We start from the raw sequence: 18256 nt of genomic DNA, 5'->3' as shown, positions 1-18256 counted from the left end.
TTTGGCTTCTGCTGCTCCTCAGAGAAGGCCCTGACGTGGTATTTGGAGCTGCCCGTGGGCAGAGCCGCTGTGCCTGACAGGGTGGTACCAGAACCACCTCTGTTATCTTATTTGTTCAGCCCAGGAGAAATGTCCCCCAGGCTGGGCTGAGGAAAGCACACTGAGATCCCTGGGGAAGGAAATGGGTGAAGCTGGCGCTGGGAGGCCAGAGCACCCAGGCCAGGGTGCCCAGATCTGCTCTGGGGAGGTTTGGGAGCCACAGAGAGGGTGGAGTCATTCCCAGAATCTCTGCTGGACACGGGGGGTGTTCCCAGATAGAGGGGATGGTGTGCTGGGACAGCATGGGCAGGAGGGGTGGGCACTGCCAGGACAGCCTGGGGATGGGATGGGGATTGGGATGGCATGGGGCCATGTGTTCCCACTCCAACAGAAAACAGCTTTGTTTTTTGGGGGTCGTGTGTGATTTGGGGGTGTGTGTTGTTTTAATGGGGTGGAAAGAGCGAAGCCCTTGGTGAAAAGTAGGGTGACAGAGTTCTGGTGGGGGGACTGGGTGGATGCCAGGGATGAAAGGGCTGTGCTGCTGCAGCAGGGAGGGGAAGGGGAGGATGTCTGGAAGCAATGGGCTGACATTAAATCAGTAAATTGGTGCATGGAGAGGATGAAAAAGGCTGATTGCACTCGGTGGTGAGAGAATTGATGGTAGTAAATAAATGCTGAGCGTGTGCCAAGGAGAGGAGCCCATTTGGGGAAGGAATTTTAAGGTTTTAATTGAGTGTAAGTTCATGACTGTACAATAACCTCCCTTAATTCCTTCCTGTGGCTGTGTTCAGCTGTGGTGGTGCACGAGGGCTCCACATCTCACAGGGCTTCCTCCTGCATGTGTGTGACCCTGTGTGGCTTTGTCATGCTGATCCTGAGACAGGGGCACTCCCAGCACAGACAGCTTTGGCCCCAGGAGCTGGGTACAGCCTGGTTCCCTGGGCACTGTTATTAAATGGTTTGTGAGCATTCAGGGTTGGCCCTTCCAGCAGAGACACCCGAGGGCGTTGGTACTTCTTTGAAAGTCTCTCGGAGATCAAACAGCCCAACCTCTGCTTGGATTTACATTTTTTCTAGACTGTTTAATCGGACTTGGGTACAAGGATTTGGTTTTTTGCATTGTGCAAGGAGCTCCCTTGGAGGAAAAAAGTCTCCTTGAACTCCTGCTGAAACTTCCACAGTCATTGAAGGTTGGAGCAACCTGGGGCTGGCTCAGAGTGGCCCTGGATGGGCTTTAAGGTCCCTCCCAACCCCAACCAGTGTGTGATTCCATGGAAAGCTGGCTGAGTGCAGTGAGTCCCTGCTGAGCTGCTCCAGACCCTGTTGAGCAGATACTTGAATGCTCTCCTTGGTCTGCGCTGAGCAAACTCCCCTCAGCTGCCAGGTCCTACATCCCAAAACTGCTGGGAGAGTTACTCTAGGAGTTTCCACACTGGGAGGGAGGTGGGAACATGGATGAGGTCCCTGTTGGCCATGGAATCCCAGACTGGTTTGGGTTGGAAGGGACCTCACAGCCACCCAGTGCCACCCCTGCCATGGCAGGGACACCTCCCACTGTCCCCAGTGCCCAGCCTGGCCTCGGGCACTGCCAGGGATGCAGGGGCAGCCCCAGCTGCTCTGGGCACCCTGTGCCAGGGCCTGCCCACCCTGCCAGGGAACAATTCCTCATTGCCAAGAATTCCTGATCCAGCCCTGCCCTCTGGGTCGCTGCCTGCCCCGAGCAGGACTCTGTGCCCTGGCCCTGCACCTCCCAGGGAAGGAGTCTGCCAGGGAAAGTAGGTCAGAAGGAGCAGGAGAACGAGCATGTGCTAAAATCCCGATTCTGTTTGGTAAATCCTTTTTTCTTTTTTTGACAGAAAGTATTTATATGTGAATTTCACGTGTGCCTGTGGCCGAGTGTGGTCTGACAGTTGTCTCTGTAGTAAACAAGCTGTCAATGTCAGCTTGAAGTATAAAACCCCTCTGAGGACTTTCCTGACAGTGGGAATGTCTGGATGCTCTCGTAGCTCCATCAGACTCTGATGTTTGGGAACCAGAGCTGCAAACCCAGGATTATTGCTGTGCCCTTTGAGCCTTGCTCTGTGTGCTGCTGCTCTGCAGCCTTGCAAGATGTCAGGGTTTCCAGGGCTCCCCTTGCTATTCCTTACCCCTCCAGAGGGAATGGAAATCTCTGGATGCATCCCTCACAGCTTAGTGTCTTCGTTAAAATTCCTGAAGTTGTCCTTGGCATTTTTTACTTGAAACCCAGAGTTCCAGGGGAGGAACCCTGAGCACGGAAGTTCAACTGAGCCCTTGTTTACACGGGTGAAATATGTAAACAGTTCTTTTTCCCCAAATATAGGGCTTTTTTCCTTGGCTGCCCTCCCGGTGTTTATAAAAGCCAGTTATGTAAATGACAATTGTAATAATTAAGCTGCTGTTCAGTGCTGTCCCCAGGGCTGCTGCTGCTGCAGAGCTTGGAGCTGCAGGGGCTTGGGGCATTATTGGAGATAATGGGACCTCAAAGAAGGAAATCAAGGGAAATTAAACAAACAAAATCCTTGTTTGAGAGAGTCTCCCATGAGAAAGGGAAGGTCTGGAATGAAGTGATGTTGCAGGGGAGCTCTGGAGATCGTCCCCTCCACCCCTCCCCAGGCAGAGCTGCTGGTCCAGGGCCACGTCCATGTCCTGTTGAGTTTTGGGTGGCTAATGGCAGGAGCCCCCCAAAACAAGAGTAACGAAACAAGTCTGGGTGACTTGTGCCAGCCAGAGCTGCCATAAGGCACATCTTTGTCATCTGTTACAAAAGCACCCCAAACTGCCTTCCATGGTAGGTGAAAGTGGCTTCAAATTGCACCGAGGAGGTTCAGGGTGGGTATTGGGAAGAATTCCTTAATGGAAGATACTGGCCAGCCGTGGCACAGGTGCAGCCGCATCCCTGGATGGATTTCACAGGTGTGGTGGCACCTGGGGACATGGTCAGTGGTGGCCTTGGCAGTGCTGGGGAACACCTGGACTCGATGGTGTCCAAGGGCTTTTCCAAGCTCAGTGAAATTCCAGCTCTGCTTTAGCACTTTGGCCTCGGGGTCCTTTGATGATCTGGGTGGGGGCACTTTTGGAGTGGCAGCAGGACCCCTGAGTAGAGGCTGCAGAGAGCCTTTGGTGGGGACAGCGAGCCCAGAGGGGTGAGGGATGGAAGGAGCAGCAGGAGGGATGGAAGGGGCAAGGAGGGATGGAAGGGGCAAGGAGGGATGGAAGGAGCAGCAGGAGGGCTGTGAGGCCGGCCCGTGTTGATGTGGCCCGGTGAATGGCCCATCAAGGACACCCCTTGGCAGGGACAAGGGACTCTTTGTTCTGCCCGGCGGGGCAGATGCAGCCTGTGAGTCGATGGTGGGAGATAAAGAGCAGCCTGGAGCCACCGACCAGCGGGATGGAGACAGAAGGTTCCCCGTGACTCAGAGGGGCGGGGTGGCAGTGGAGGTGATGGTGCTGCTCCTCAGGAGTCACTGCCCTGCTGAGGACCAGGCACGATCAGCAGGTGTCTCTTGGGGAAGCTGCTGGACCAAAAGTCAGGGCTGGACGTTCTGGAGAGAGAGATTTACTTAAACAAAGCCAATTTCGCACTCATTTTGAGGCTTTTGTTCGCTGAAGGTGTGTTGGAATAGCCTGATCGCAGCACTCCAGGCCTGCTTGGAGCAGCCTGGGGCAGTGGAAGGTGTGGATGAGCTTTAAAGGTCCCTTCCCACACAAAGGACGATTCTGTGCTATGATCTTCAGGCTTAATCTTTCATCAGTCACAGGCAAAGTGGCTGGTGCTGGTCTTTGTTCCTTCATTTGGGTATTCCTGCCCGTGGAGATAATAGGGAGAGGAAGGGAGATAACAGGGAGGGGAATGAAGAGCCCAGAGTGGCTGCTGAAATGTTGGGACCGTTCTGTTGTCACTTCAGGGTTGTCTGCTGATTAAATCACTTGTGCCCCATATTCAGGCTCCTTTTGGTCTTGATGAAAGCACCAGATTCCTCTCGGCTTTGGTTTGATTGCTGTTGATGGTGCAGTTGATTATCGGCACCTGGCAGCTCTTGAAAGCCTTGTTTTGTTGCTCTTGCTGCTGCTCTCAGTCAATCTTCATTCCTGGCATTTGTGCTGCAAATACCCGGGGGTTGTCCTTGGGGTGGCAGGACATCAGGGCAGGATCCCGTCAATCCTTGACTCCCCCAATCCTTCATCCCTTCAGGTCTCTCCCTGGTTTAACCCTTGGGCAGACGTGAGCCAAGGCTCAGGAGTCCCGTGGGCAGGAGGGGGTTAATGTGAATAAACTCACTTTTACAATAACACGACCTTCCCTTCCTATAATCCAAACTTTGCTACGGCGTTGCCACGTTCTCCCCTGCAACAACAAGCACAGACTCGGAACAAGATAACCATGTCATATTTTGGGAGATATCGTTTAGCCTGGCTTCATTTTTCCTTCTGGAGTCGTGTCCAAGGGCAGCATAAACACAGAGACCATCTCGTGTCCCAGCTCGCTGCCTCGGAGATAACGGGAGCAGCCAGCACAGAAAGGCCCAGCCAAAGCTCTGAACCACCAGAGAGCTCTGGCAGGGGAGGAGAGGAGCCCCAGATCTCCCCAAATCAGCCCCAGGGCGTGCAGTGTTCTTCCGAGGTCCATGTGGTTCTGGTGTCCCTTCAGGAGTGGCCTGGGGGAGCAGAGAGCCCTGGGGAAGGTTCCCAGTTCACAGCACTGCTGGCACCCCTGGCCACATGGGCAGACCTGAGTTAGCATGGAGTGAACTCCCCGAGGTTTGGGAGCAGCAGGGCACCAGCCCTGCCTCTGCAGGAGGCTGCATCATTGTCCAGGCCCTCTTGTCCGTGGGAAGCCTTTCCCTTGTTCCCAGTCCCTCTCCAGCTCCCCTGGAGCCCCTTTAGGCCCTGGCAGAGGCTCTCGGGTATCTCCTCTCCAGGTGAGCACCCCCAGCTCTCCCAGCCCCTGCCGCACTTGCACTTGGCCCTGCTGAACTCCATGGCCTTGGCATGGTCCCAGCTCTCCAGCCTGCCCAGGTCCCTGAGGATTGCCCATCCCTGGGTCTCTGTCACCACTTGGCAGTGCCATGGAAGGGCTGGATCAGCCCTGTTTGGTGCTTGCATGGACTCGGGCACGCAGCAAAACATCAAGTGTTAGTCTTAGAAAGTAGAAAATTATGTGAAAAGCAGCCAGAAGAGCCCGTTCCATAATCAGGAAGAGGGAAGGGTTTTAATTGCCATGTTTTATAAACACACAACTCTTCCTCCCCAAACGCCCTGACTGCTTTTGGTGCCAACACCAGCAGCCTCCAAGGGAGATGTGGAGCTGGGGCTGTGGGCAGGAGCCAGCCCCTGCTGGGAGAGTGGAGGGTTGGGGTGAGAGGGGCACCCTGCCCTTCTGAGGGTGTGGGCAGGGGGCAGCCCCTGCTGGGAGAGCTGTCCTGGTGGAGTGTGGAGGGCTGGGGTGAGAGGGGCACCTGCCCTGCTCTGCTCTGCTGGAGCCAGGCTCCATGCCCAGCCAGCTGCAGGGACCCAGCAGGGGATTGCTGCTCCCTCAGGAGGTCGGAGCTGCTCCCTCAGGGGGATTGGTGCTCCCTGAGGGGGTCGGTGCTGCTCCCTGAGGGGTCGGTGCTGCTCCCTGGGTGCCGCTCCCTGAGGGGTCGGGGTGCTGCCGCCTGAGGGGCCGGTGCTGCCGCCTGAGGGGTCGGTGCCACTCCCTGAACTCCCCGAGGGGTCGGTGCCGCTCCCTGAGGGGATCGGTGCTGCTCCCTGAGGGGTCGGTGCCCCCTCAGGGGTTGGTTCTGCTCCCTGAGGGGTCGGTGCTCCCTCAGGGCCCGGTTCTGCTGCCTGACGTGCTGCTGTTGCCCCACAGAGTTCTGCCGCATTGACAAGGCCCTATGCCACGATGAGGACGAGCAGCTGAGCTTCGAGGCCGTGCGCAACATCCACAAGCAGATGGACGATGACGCCAACGGCAACGTGGACGTGGAGGAGAGCGACGAGGTTGGTGCAAGGCTAAGCTGTGCCCGGTGGGGCCTTGAGCAGCTGGAACAGGGGTTACATGCAGTTGTGGGCAACAAAGAGGGTATTTATTGAAGGGACTTCAGAGGCCACCCTGGCAGGACCGCAGCCACAGTCCTGGCTCTGCCCAGGTGGCTCCAAGATGGAAGCTAAAGAGCTTGGTCATGAGATGTCACATTTTTATAAGTTTTAGTCCATTTGCATACAGGAGCTGACTGTCCAACTAATAGCTTCAAATGATGAAGTTTCATCCTCCTTGCTCGCTTGCCCACCCTCATCTTTTCATGTTGTTTGTGCTTTGGGCCTGAAGTTTGAAGAGATTGTCTTTGAGTCTCCAGCTGGAATAGGATGGTTTTGTCTTCACCACCCTGTGAAAAGATCCTAGTAACACTTAATAGAAAGGTAAAATCTGCACACCAAAACAGAACAGTGAAACCTAAAACCCAAGGTATCACCTGGGCCTGCTCTCACAGTGAGGCTGCTGTGGCCGGGACTGCACTTGGGCTTGGTGCCTCCTCCTCACCCCAGAGGAAGCCACGTGTCACCTTGAGATGATCCAAGGGGTGTCTCAGCCCTGTCACCAATGCTGGCTGGGGCTTCTCCTCCCTGCTGGGGGTTTGTAGCCACTTCATTGTTGTCAGAGCAGCTGTGGGTGTCCTATCCCTAAAAATGTCCAAGGCCAGGTTGGATGAGGCTTGGAGCAACCTGGGATAGTGGAAGGTATCCCTGCCCATGGCAGGGGATGGAATTAAATGAGCTTTAATGTCCCTCCCAACCCAAACCATTCCATGATTTTATGTTTACTGCATTCTTGTAGCAGCCAACTAAAGCAGTTTCAGTCTGTGTGTGCTCACTGCTAAAAAAGGAGCAGCTTTTTGTTGTGTTAGCCTTAGAGATTTTAGCTGATAAAAGATTGAAGAGAAAGAAAGTTGTTTTTCTTTGTTTACACAAGCAGCGATGGAAATAAGAGTCTGCAGGAAAAGGGAAAGCTCTTTGTTTGCAGTGTTGCCTCAGTTGTGGTGGGTGCTCGTTGGAGGTGAGGAATTCTGTCTTGTAGGGACGACTGGCAGCTAAACAGGAAAGGCAGAGTGTTGGAAGCAGAAAGAAGCACGTGGGTGCAGGGATGTGCTGCCACTCAGGGGTAGCTCTGCAGTCCCAGGTGACAGAACCCCAGACTGCTTTGGGCTGGAAGAGACCTTAAATCCTCCCAGTGCCACCCCTGCCACGGCAGGGACACCTCCCACTGCCCCAGGCTGCTCCAGCCCCAGTGTCCAGGGATGCAGGGGCAGCCCCAGCTGCTCTTGCAAGCCCAGCCATCCCAGTGTCCCTCTGGAGCAGTGGCAGTCCCCAGGGACATGGCACAGGCCCCTGGTGCCAGCAGCTGCTGGTTTTGGGTGGCTGTTCCCAGCTGGCAGGGCTGTTCCCTCTGCCTCAATCCCACTTAACTGAGTAATGAAAACAATTGAAAGGCTTCCAATTGCATGTCCTCCGCCTCTTGAGGTGTTTCCCTGGAGGCAGCTCCCTGCACTGGGTGGCTCAGCCTCTCCCAGGGACCGGGGCAGCCTTGGGCAGCCCAGCTCAGCCCAACTGTGCTGTTCCCTGGCATTAAATTAGGAATAATTCTCGTGTCCTTAGGGCTGGGCTGAGCTGGCAGTTTTATGTCTCTGAGCAAATCTTGCTCCTGCTCTCACTGGAGTCATTGGGAGCTCCTGGTACAAACCCTGCTGGGAATGTGTGCTCAGAGCCTTGGCACAGGGACACTGCCAGGGTGGGAGGATTCAGTGGGATTTTCCAGGAGGCTCCAGAATCACTACCTTGGTGCTCCTACAGGGACTCTCCAAACCCCTCTGAGCTGCACCTGAGCAGGGCTGAGCCCTGCAGGGCTGCTCCTGCTCCCACACCTCTGCTCTGCTCCTAGCAGGGAACAGGCCTGGAGAAGGGTCTGGAGCACCAGGAGAGGCTGAGAGGGGGCTGGGGCTGGAGCAAAGGAGGCTCAGGGGCCCTCGTGGCTCTGCACAAGGCCCTGCCAGGAGGGCACAGCCAGGGAACAGGGACAGGAGCAGAGGGAGCGGCCTTAATTGAACCAGGCGAAGTTCAGCTTGGACATTGGGAAAATTCCTCCTGGAAAGGGCTGTCCAGCCTGAGTGGGGCACAGGGGCACAATCCCAGTCCCTTTCCTGCTGCCCACCCTGTGGGATCAGCCCAGGGCACAGGGATTTAATCCCAATCCCTTTCCTGCTGCCCACCCTGTGGGATCAGCCCAGGGCACAGGGATTTAATCCCAATCCCTTTCCTGCTGCCCACCCTGTGGGATCAGCCCAGGCACAGGGATTTAATCCCAATCCCTTTCCTGCTGCCCACCCTGTGGGATCAGCCCAGGCACAGGGATTTCAGGTCCCAGTGCTCATGGCCCGGGCCTGTGGAGCTTCTCCCACCAATCCCCAGCTCCTTCTCCCAGGGCTGCTCCCAGTCCATTCTCCCCAGGCTGTGTTTGTGCTGGCATTGCCCCCAGCCAGAGCACTCAGGTTGTTGCATTTACAGTTGGGTTCCATGATTTTCGAAGTCTTTCCAACCTCAGTGGTTCCCTGTCCCTGGATTTCATCCATGCAGCTGCTGCTTTACCTCTGCTAAGCTTTTATTGAAGTTGCATTAGGCTCACCTGTCAATGAGCTCTGGAGCCTCTCAGTGAGGTATTGCAGGAATTTGCCTCTCTGAGCTGGCTCTGCTGTGTTCTCCCTGTCAAGGTTATCACTGTCCCCCACATGGACCCTGCAGTCAGGTTTAACTCTGGGCTGTGGGGGGACAGCTGCTGGGGGATTATTGGGAAGAATGCAGGAGGCTCAAATTTAAACCTTTTACGGGGTTCATGGGCTTCCAGGATGGTCTGGTTGGGAGGGACTTCAAACCTCATCCAGTTCCACCACCTGCCATGGGCAGAGACACCTTCCATTATCCCAGGTTGCTCTAAGCCTGGTCTAGCCTGGATTGGAACACTTCCAGGGATGGGCATTTTCCTGACTGGCTGAGAACTTGATTTTTTCATTTATTATTTTGGCCCCTGCCCTTTGGGAGTCAGTGGTGGGAGTGTTTTGTTGGGACTGAAACCCCTGCCTGGGCAGAAGGGGACACACAGACAGCACAGGTATCTTTAAAATAAATGATGGGTGGGGTTGTGTCCCACAGCTTCACACTGTCCATACATCATCCTTGCAGTTTCAATGAAGTTTCAGATGACATCAATGGCCTCAATTAAAGTGAAAGAACTGTGCCTCATGGGGAAATCTTCTAATTAGGGATCTATTCCTGTCTGCACGCTCACAGCAAAGGCAGCTCTGGCTCTTTGGGCTGTGGCTGCCCGGTGCCAGGGCTCTGGGATGCTGCCAGCCTGGTTTCCTCAGGAAACAAGGTTTGTGTTGCTGCCCAGCCTTTCCCTGGCTCCTCCCAGAGCCGGGTCCCGCTGCCTGGGCTCGCTGGCTGGGGAAGGCCTTGGAGGCAGGAGCTTTCTGTCCCTCTGGGGCAGCTGCTGGGGTTGGGGAGCACAGGGAGCTGCCAGCACGTGGCTGGGTCTGGCCCTTGGCTGGGCTCAGCAGGAGCTGGTGCTAGGGAAGGAGGGTGGCACACATCCAGGGGTGTGGGAGGGATGGGAAGCCTTGAGAAATCACTCCAGTAGCTGCAGTTTCTGCAGATAAAAAAACCACAGAACAGAGTTCAAGGAGAGGTTGGACAAGGCTCTCAGGCACAAGGTGGGGTTGTTGGGGCTGTACAGACCCAGGGTTGGACTCGATTATCATTTTGGGTCCCTCCCAACTCAGGATATTCTGTGATTCTATGGAAAAAAACTCCTCCAGAAAATCCCATTTAGTGGATCTGCTCATTTCTGAGTGTGCCTTCAGCCAGCAAGTTTGTCCCCAGTCCCTCTGCAGCTCTCCTGCAGCCCCTTCAGGCCCTGCCAGGGGCTCTGAGCTCTCCCTGCAGCTTCTCCTGTCCAGGTGAGCACCCCCAGCTCTCCCAGCCTGGCTGCAGAGGGGCTCCAGCCCTGGAGCAGCTCCCTGGCTCCTCTGGGCTCTCTCCAGCAGCTCCAGGTCCTCCTGCTGTTGGAGGCCCCAGAGCACCAAGATCAGCATTCCCAGGCTGAGTCTTCCCACTGTGATCCCAGCTCCTCCTGGGGTTTGTACCAGTGGTTCTGGTCCTGTTGCTTTTGGCTGGTTTGGCCAGGGTTTGCCTTTCCCTGCACTTGGTGGGGAGACTCAGGTTTGACTGAGTTTCCTTGTGGATTCACAGCCTGGCTGAGGCTGGGGCGCTCTGGATGGGTCTGTGGGGCCTTGGCAATGGTCTGGCCCACCCTCTGTCTGGGGCTCAGAGCTTTGTGTGTCTCCAGGCCCGGGAGCAGTGGGATCTTTAACACTTGGAAGTGCTGCTTGTCAGTGGTTTGCAAGGAGGTCAGTGCTCTGCACAGTGCTTGGTGTGCCTGGGGTTTGGAGTATCTGGGATAGTAGAAGGTGCTCCTGTCCATGCCAGGGGTGGGACTGGGTGGACTTTAAGGTCCTTCCCAACCCAAACTAGTCTGGGACTCCATGATTTTGTCTTTTCCCCAGAAGCTACTGGTGGAAAACACGCTTTAAGGTCTGTCTCGGCTTTGGTGGGCTCAGCCAGCTCCCCCAGCCCCACTCTGCATCCTCTCCCTGCTCATTTATCAGGACATCCCCCAGCCCAGCTCCGTCCCCTGTGCCGAGTCCTTGGGTTTGTTCTGGCCCCCGTGAGCCCAAGGGAAGCTGAGGGATCACCTTTCCTTTCTGTGCACCCGAGCTAAATATACAGAGCAGCAGCTGACTGTGCTGTGGTGGGAGCTGGGGCTGGAGCAGGGCCGGTGACATTGGTGACATCGGTGACATTGGTGACATTGCCGTGTTCCCACTCGGTCACGGCGGCACCCACGGGGACAGGGCTTGGCACAGCTGGAGCCCCGAGGCTCAGCCCCTGCTGAGACAGACATTTGCCCAAATTCTCTCATTTTCCACATTTCCCCAAATTGTCCCAGTTTCCACATTTCCCCACATTCTCCCACTTCTCCCATTTCCCCACATTTTCCCATTCTCCCCACTTCCCCAATTCTCCAGTTTCCACATTTCCCCATATTCTCCCATTTTCCACATTTCCCCACATTCTCCAGTTTCCCCATTTCCCCACATTCTCCCATTCTCCCCACTTCCCCAATTCTCCAGTTTCCACATTTCTCCACATTCTCCAGTTTCCCCATTTCCCCACATTCTCCCATTCTCCCCAATTCTCCAGTTTCCACATTTCTCCACATTCTCCCACTTTTCGCCTTTCCCCACATTCTCCTATTCTCCCCATTTCCCCAATTCTCCAGTTTCCACATTTCCCCATATTCTCCCATTTTCCACATTTCCCCACATTCTCCCGTTTTCCACATTTCCCCACATTCTCCCATTTTCCATATTTCCCCAATTCTCCAGTTTCCCCATTTCCCACATTCTCCAGTTTCCACATTTCCCCATATTCTCCCATTTTCCACATTTCTCCAAATTGTCCAGTTTTCCACATTTCCCCACATTCTCCAGTTTCCATATTTCCCCAGTTATCCAGTTTCCCCTTTCCCCACATTTCCCCAAATTGTCCCATTCTCCACATTTCCCCACATTCTCCCATTCCCCACATTTCCCCACATTTTCCATTTTCCTGTGTTCTGGGGGGCAGGAATTGCCCTGGCAGCCTTTGGGCAGCAGGGCAGAGCCCCAGGCTGGAGCTGCCTCCCTGGCTTTGCCGGGAGCCTGGGATCCAAAGCTGCCATGTCTGACACACATCTCCAGCTCTAAGGTGTTTTTTGGGAGTGGGTATCATCCTGTAGCACATGGAAGAGCCCAGGGATGAAGCTGTCTGTGTGGGGAACATGTCCTGGGGAGTGGGAATGTGGAATTATCCTTGCACTTGGTTCCACCTGTTGGGCACTGGAGTGTGAGTGGTTCTCAGTCTGCTGGTGGATGTCACAGCCTGGTTTGGGTTGGGAAGGACCCCAAATCCCACCCAGTGCCACCCCTGCCATGGCAGGGACACCTCCCACTGTCCCCAGTGTCCAGCCTGGCCTTGGGCACTGCCAGGGATGCAGCCCCAGCTGCTCTGGGCCCCCACTGAGCTGGGATAAATAGATTTATTTATATTTTTCAGTGGAGATGCCTCCCCTCCTGCCCGTAGCATTTGTTCCAGCTTGGATTTGGTCAAATCCAGTAATAATTCTTGGGTTCTTACTCCAGTGACATAAAGCTGCTTTCATTGTGCCACTTAGGTGAATTTTTGGTGTTACTATAATTCAGAGAAAAGTCTGGAATCCCAAGACTGAAGGTTCTAATTAATTATCCCTTCTCTGTATTAAAAGGAATTGAATGTATTTACTTATTGAGTACTTCCTGGCTCATCTTCCCAGGAACAGAGATTTTCAGGGGTACCACAGGGAATATACTTATATCTGTATAAAAGATAGATGTATATATCTAATATATCCATTATATTTATGGGCTTTTTAGAATTCAGATTTATTATGACTTTCCCATCAAAATTATTACTATTTTAAACTTTTTTTTATGCTCCTCATCTCCTTGAAAGATGAACCAAAGCTTAAACCTGCTGTTAATTCCTCTCCTAGTTCTTGAGGGAAGACTTGAATTACCATGACCCAGCAGTCAAGCACAGCACTTTCCATGGAGAGGACAAGCTCATCAGTGTGGAGGACCTCTGGAAGGCCTGGAAAACATCAGAAGGTAAAAAAGGGCAAAAAGCCAAGAAATCCTTTTCCAAGAGTGCCAGACAGTTTGGATTGCAGATGCCCTGGGCAGGATGTGCATCTCAGGAGGATTGTGCTGCTTTTCCTCCCTTGTACCAGGCCTTGTGCTATTCCAGCTCCCTTTTGGAGGTGTGGATTCCCAGGATTTCCTCAGGGTTGGTCCTTCCAAACTGTTCCTGCTGCACCTGAGGGTGGCCACCAAAGGATCAGTTCTTGTTTTGTTCCTCTGCCCTGGAAATGTGTGTAAAATACAGCCAAATTCAGGTTCTTCACACACCCAGTTCCAGATGGAATTGTAATGGAGTGATTTATCCTAAATATTCAGTAGAGCTGCTTGGGAGCTTTTCTGCAGGTTGTGTTTTCCTTAAAAGAAATGTTTTTAACCTGAAAAGCTCCTCACATTGAAAAGAAGGGACAATAAAATCCAGGAAGTGTCATAAGTACAGTCCATGTGGAAATAACTTTTAGCTGTTCCAAAATACTGTTATTTATCCCAGCATCCAGGGAGGTGGTGGGAGTTCAGCCTCTGCTGAGAAACTTCCTGAAACCTGGGAATCTTGGAACAAACTTTTAAGATTGGCAAGTGCTTCCCCAGTGCTTTCACACAGAATTCCACAGAAATCATTAATCCAGTTTTTTTTTCAGTGCTCCTCATCTCTAAAAGAGGAGTTCTGTATACATCCATTCCCTGAAATACTGGATATTAATCTTCTAATCAGTTCACCAGCCACAGAAATTTCAATTTCTCATTTGTGTCCTGTTGGTATTTGACTTTTCTTCCTTAAATTCCTGTGGTGGGATGTGCTCTGTGTTTCAGAGCTGCGGGTGCAGCTGCAGGGAGTGCAGCAGCCCCTCCCATTCCCAGGAGCACTGAGTGAGGTGCAGCATCTGCAGCAGGGATTGGAAACACAGTGGAGAGGAGAAGCTGCAGGGAGAGCTCAGAGCCCCTGGCAGGGCCTGAGGGGCTCCAGCAGAGCTGCAGAGGGACTGGGGACAAGGCCTGCAGGGACAGCACCCAGGGAATGGCTGCCAGTGCCAGAGGGCAGGGCTGGGTGGGATCTGGGCAATGAGGAATTGTTCCCTGGCAGGGTGGGCAGGCCCTGGCACAGGGTGCCCAGAGCAGCTGGGGCTGCCCCTGCATCCCTGGCAGTGCCCAAGGCCAGGCTGGACACTGGGGACAGTGGGAGGTGTCCCTGCCATGGCAGGGGTGGCACTGGGTGGGATTTGGGGTCCCTCCCAACCCAAACCTTTCCCTGTTTCTGTGATATTCGTGTGACAATTCCAGAGCTGTGTATCCCAGACCAGACTCTCTCCCACGGAGCTGGACAGGGATGTGTTGACAATTCTTGTCCACATCACTCTAGGAGTGGCACAGTTGCCCAGGACAGGGAGGGAAACACATCCTGGGGGGATGTCACAGCCCTATGGATGTGGCACTTGGGACCATGGTCAGGGGTGGCCTTGGCAGTGCTGAGGGTGGTTGGACTCTGGGCTCAGACGGGTTTTCCAGCCACAGGGGTGCTGTGATTCCATGACTGAGTCCCTGTGCCTCCTGTGTGCCAAGAGTGTCTCCTGTAAGAAATTTTTATCCCATTGCAGGCTGTTTACACATGGCTTTGCCTGCAGTGTGTTTTGCTGTCAGCTGGGAAAGGGTAGAAATCATTAAGGGACGGAGGAGAACATCCCTTGATACTCAGCAGGCCCCTAATTGCTGAGCTGCCCTGGCTCTGTCCCTGCCCCTGGCACACCCAGGGCCTGGCAGGGCTGCCATGGCACTGTGGGTGTCCAGTGCTGCACTCAGCTCCTGCTCTTGTTTTCCCTTTCATCATCTTTAGATCTGGCCGATAGAATGAGTGACTGGTTTCTGAAGGGTGCCCTGATGTCATGGAATCACAGAGAGTTTGGGATGGGAGGGACCTCAAATCCCAGCCAGTGCCACCCCTGCCAGGCAGGGAGCCTTCCACTGTGCCAGGCTGCTCCCAGCCCCAGTGTCCAGCCTGGCCTTGGCACTGCCAGGGAAAGGTGAAGCCTGATTTTGGAGTTAGAGCTGAAGTCATGAATCAGGCTTGTAGGAAAGGTCTGCTCCCTCCTGGGGGTGTGAAAAGCAGCTGTGAAGGGCACTGACATCCCACAGGGATGGGGTGGCTGGGCCTGTGTCATTTCTTTTCAGGGCGTTGCTTTTCCTTCCTTCCATTGCTGCTGTTCCTGGGCACATGTGGAAAGTAAAAAGATATTTCTGCCCCTGAGTTATGACAGAAGATAAAGGCTGTGATGCCCTTACGAGGTGCTGGGTCTGAGGGATGGCACCTGCGTGAGCCTGGCTCTGCCACAGCTGTGGAAGTGATGCCAGATCAGACCCTGGGTGAGGAGGCAGGACAGGATCCTGCCCATCTGTGCCTGTGCTTCTCAGGGATTCTTTCCCAAAGAAACAGTGTGCAGGAAGTGAGAGGGGCTGGCTCTGAGGGGAGTGCTCATGGAAGTGAGAGGAGCCCGGCCTGGGGGTGGCTCTGGAAGTGAGATGATGGGCTGGGATGTGGCCTCATGGAAGTGAGAGGAGCCCAGGGCAGCAGTGCTGCTGGCTGGGGATGTGGCCCATGTCCTGTGGCAAGTGCTGGTGATGTCACCATGCAGGCCTGTGGCTTCTCCCATCCTCCCATCATTGCCATCCTGCTGGTGCCCACAGCCACAGGTGTCACCCCATGTGTGGGACAGTGACCAGCACTGTAGGGAGGGTTGGTGGCCTCGTCTGTGCCACCCTCCACCTGGGTCACCATGCCAGCATCCGTGGGGATGGCACCTTCCTTTGGAGCCTTGCTATCCTTGTTTGGTGCTGGGCTCTGCCTCTGCTCCCTCAGCTTCATCAGCTTCATCATCTCCCTCAGCTTCATCCACTCAGTTAGCTCTGAGCTCCATTTCTGAGCTCACTTATCTCTCCCAGATCCCCCATCTCTCTCATCTCTGTCATTCTCTGAGCTCCATCTTCCTCAGCTCCCTCAGGTCTATGAGCTTCCTCATCTTCATCTGTCTCCACTTCATCAGTTCAATCAGCTCTCTGAGCTTGCTCATCTCTCTCAGCTGCCCCATCTGTCACAGCTCCATCTCCCTCATCTCTGCCAGATCTCTCATCTCATTTATGAGCTCCATCTTCCTCCTCTCTCTCAGCACCCCCATGTCCCCCAGCTCCCTCATCTCTCCCAGCTCTCACAGCTCCATCTCCCTCATCTCTGCCAGATCTCTCATCTCATTTCTCTGAGCTCCAGTTTCCTCATCTCTCCCAGATCACCCATCCCTCCTCTCCCTCACCCCTCAGCTCCCCATGGGAGGCACTGGGCTACCTGGAGCTTGAGCAGATGTTTCTGTGCTGGTGTGCCCAGTCAGGGTTGCATTGTAGCAGAGCCAGGCTGCCCTGCCAGGGCCAGGGGATGATAAATTCAAGTGCAATAAAGTCCCTTCTGTCCAATAAACACATCTGCTGTGTCCCAGGCCAGGTTGGACATGGCACTGGGACAGTGGGAGGGTCCCTGCCATAGCAGGGGTGGCACTGGGTGGGCTCTGAGGTCCCTCCCAACCCAAACCAGTCTGGGATTCTGGGATTTGGTTTGCCTTCAGAGCGTTGCTGTAAGTGCAGCACAACAAAGCAGCAAAGGCAGGAGCTTGATTTCCTAAGGTTTCCTCACTTATGGCTCCATAAATAATGCACAGATGCTCGGGGAGGAGGTTGGGGAGCAGAGTTCACCTGGTTCACTTGGGCTGCAGCACCTGCTCCACCTCTTCCCACAGATCCTTTCTCAAGCTGCTTCCGATGGGTTTTTTTCCAGCACAGCTCCGTGAGCTTTTCTTAGTCAAAGCTCAGGGAATCCCAGAATCACAGAGGTCCCAGTTTGGGTTGGGAGGGACCTCACAGCCACCCAGTGCCACCCCTGCCATGGCAGGGACACCTCCCACTGTCCCCAGTGCCCAGCCTGGCCTTGGGCACTGCCAGGGATGCAGGGGCAGCCCCAGCTGCTCTGGGCACCCTGTGCCAGGGCCTGGAGCAGGGAGTGAGGCTTTGGGAGCTGACCCCAGAATTCAGGGCCTTTGGGCACGTGCTGAGGATGAGCTTTCCCTGTTGGAGTGTGGAGGCAGCATGATCCCTTGGCTGATGGAAACCCCAGTGATGCCAGCTTTGGGTCACCTACCAGTGCTTTGGGTGTTGCCCTGCCAGGGTGCCCAGCCCGAGCCCTGCTGGTGCCATGGCACAAGGTGGGGCCTCCTCTGCTCCTCTATCTGATGGACTCATTGCATGTGTTAATTTTGGGAACTGGGAGCACAGGGGCAAAGCAGCCCTGGGAAAGGTGTGTTGTGACAGAGAAAGCTCCAGGCAGCTCCTCCCATGCCACGAGGGATCTGTGGGGGCTCAGGGGCAGCAGAACCTCAGGAGCTCCTGAGTCTGGGCCAAAATGGCCCCACGAGGGGGAGGCTGAGGTCCTGCAGGACTGCCTGGATTGTCCCAGTGCCAGAGGGCAGGGCTGGGTGGGATCTTGGCAATGGGGAATTGTTCCCTGGCAGGGTGGGCAGGGGCTGGGCTGGAATTCCCAGAGCAGCTGGGGCTGCCCCTGCATCCCTGGCAGTGCCCAAGGCCAGGCTGGACACTGGGGACAGTGGAGGTGTCCCTGCCATGGCAGGGGTGGCACTGGGTGGGATTTGGGGTCCCTGCCAGCCCCAGGCTGTGCTCCCTGGTGCCCATGCCCCCCATGAGCTGTGCTGTTGTGCTCTCTGCAGTGTACAACTGGACGGTGGACGAGGTGGTGCAGTGGCTCATCTCCTACGTGGAGCTGCCCCAGTACGAGGAGACCTTCCGCAAGCTGCAGCTCAGCGGCCACGCCATGCCCAGGTCAGTGCCAGTCCTGGGTCAGTGCCAGGTCCAGGTCAGTTGTGCTCTCCCTGGCAGGGTGGGCAGGCCCTGGCACAGGGTGCCCAGAGCAGCTGGGGCTGCCCCTGCATCCCTGGCAGTGCCCAAGGCCAGGTTGGACATTGGGGTTGGAGCAGCCTGGGACAGTGGGAGGTGTCCCTGCCATGGCAGGGGTGGCACTGGGCAGGATTTAAAATCCCTCCCTACCCAAACCATTCCGTGATTCCATGGAAGAGTAGCACTGGCTGTGATTGAACATAAACAGGTTTGAAAAATGTCAGTGCAGCTTTTTTGGATAAAAGTTCCTGTTGCTGGAAAAGGGCCTGTTCAGCTGACTGGGAAGGAGGGATGAACTGGGGATTAAATGAGGATGGTTTTGAGGCAGCACAATGAGTGTCCACATCCCTTCCAAGGGAGAGCTGTGGTTTGTGGTCTGTGACACAGGATGTAAAGCCAATGGAGATTTGGTTAAAAAACACTTAATAGTGATTGGTAGGACACCAAAA

At 54.8% G+C, this 18256-nt stretch overlaps 1 protein-coding gene across 10 annotated transcripts in view; it reads left to right on the top strand.

Annotated features, from left to right (window-relative positions):
* STIM1 (stromal interaction molecule 1) overlaps positions 1 to 18256 on the top strand; it is a 73290-nt gene that overhangs the window by 19080 nt on the left and 35954 nt on the right. For all 10 annotated transcript variants that reach the window (XM_064704667.1, XM_064704677.1, XM_064704697.1 and 7 more), the window contains exons 2-4: positions 5912 to 6042; positions 12722 to 12836; positions 17621 to 17732. In XM_064704667.1, coding sequence (XP_064560737.1) covers positions 5912 to 6042; positions 12722 to 12836; positions 17621 to 17732 — 358 coding nt within the window. The remainder of the gene's footprint in view (positions 1 to 5911; positions 6043 to 12721; positions 12837 to 17620; positions 17733 to 18256) is intronic.

This window comes from Zonotrichia leucophrys, chromosome 1 (assembly GCF_028769735.1).
Source record: "Zonotrichia leucophrys gambelii isolate GWCS_2022_RI chromosome 1, RI_Zleu_2.0, whole genome shotgun sequence".
Lineage (NCBI taxonomy): Eukaryota > Metazoa > Chordata > Aves > Passeriformes > Passerellidae > Zonotrichia > Zonotrichia leucophrys.
Note: the sequence above shows the minus strand (reverse complement) of the source record. Positions and strands in the feature narration are given on the sequence as shown.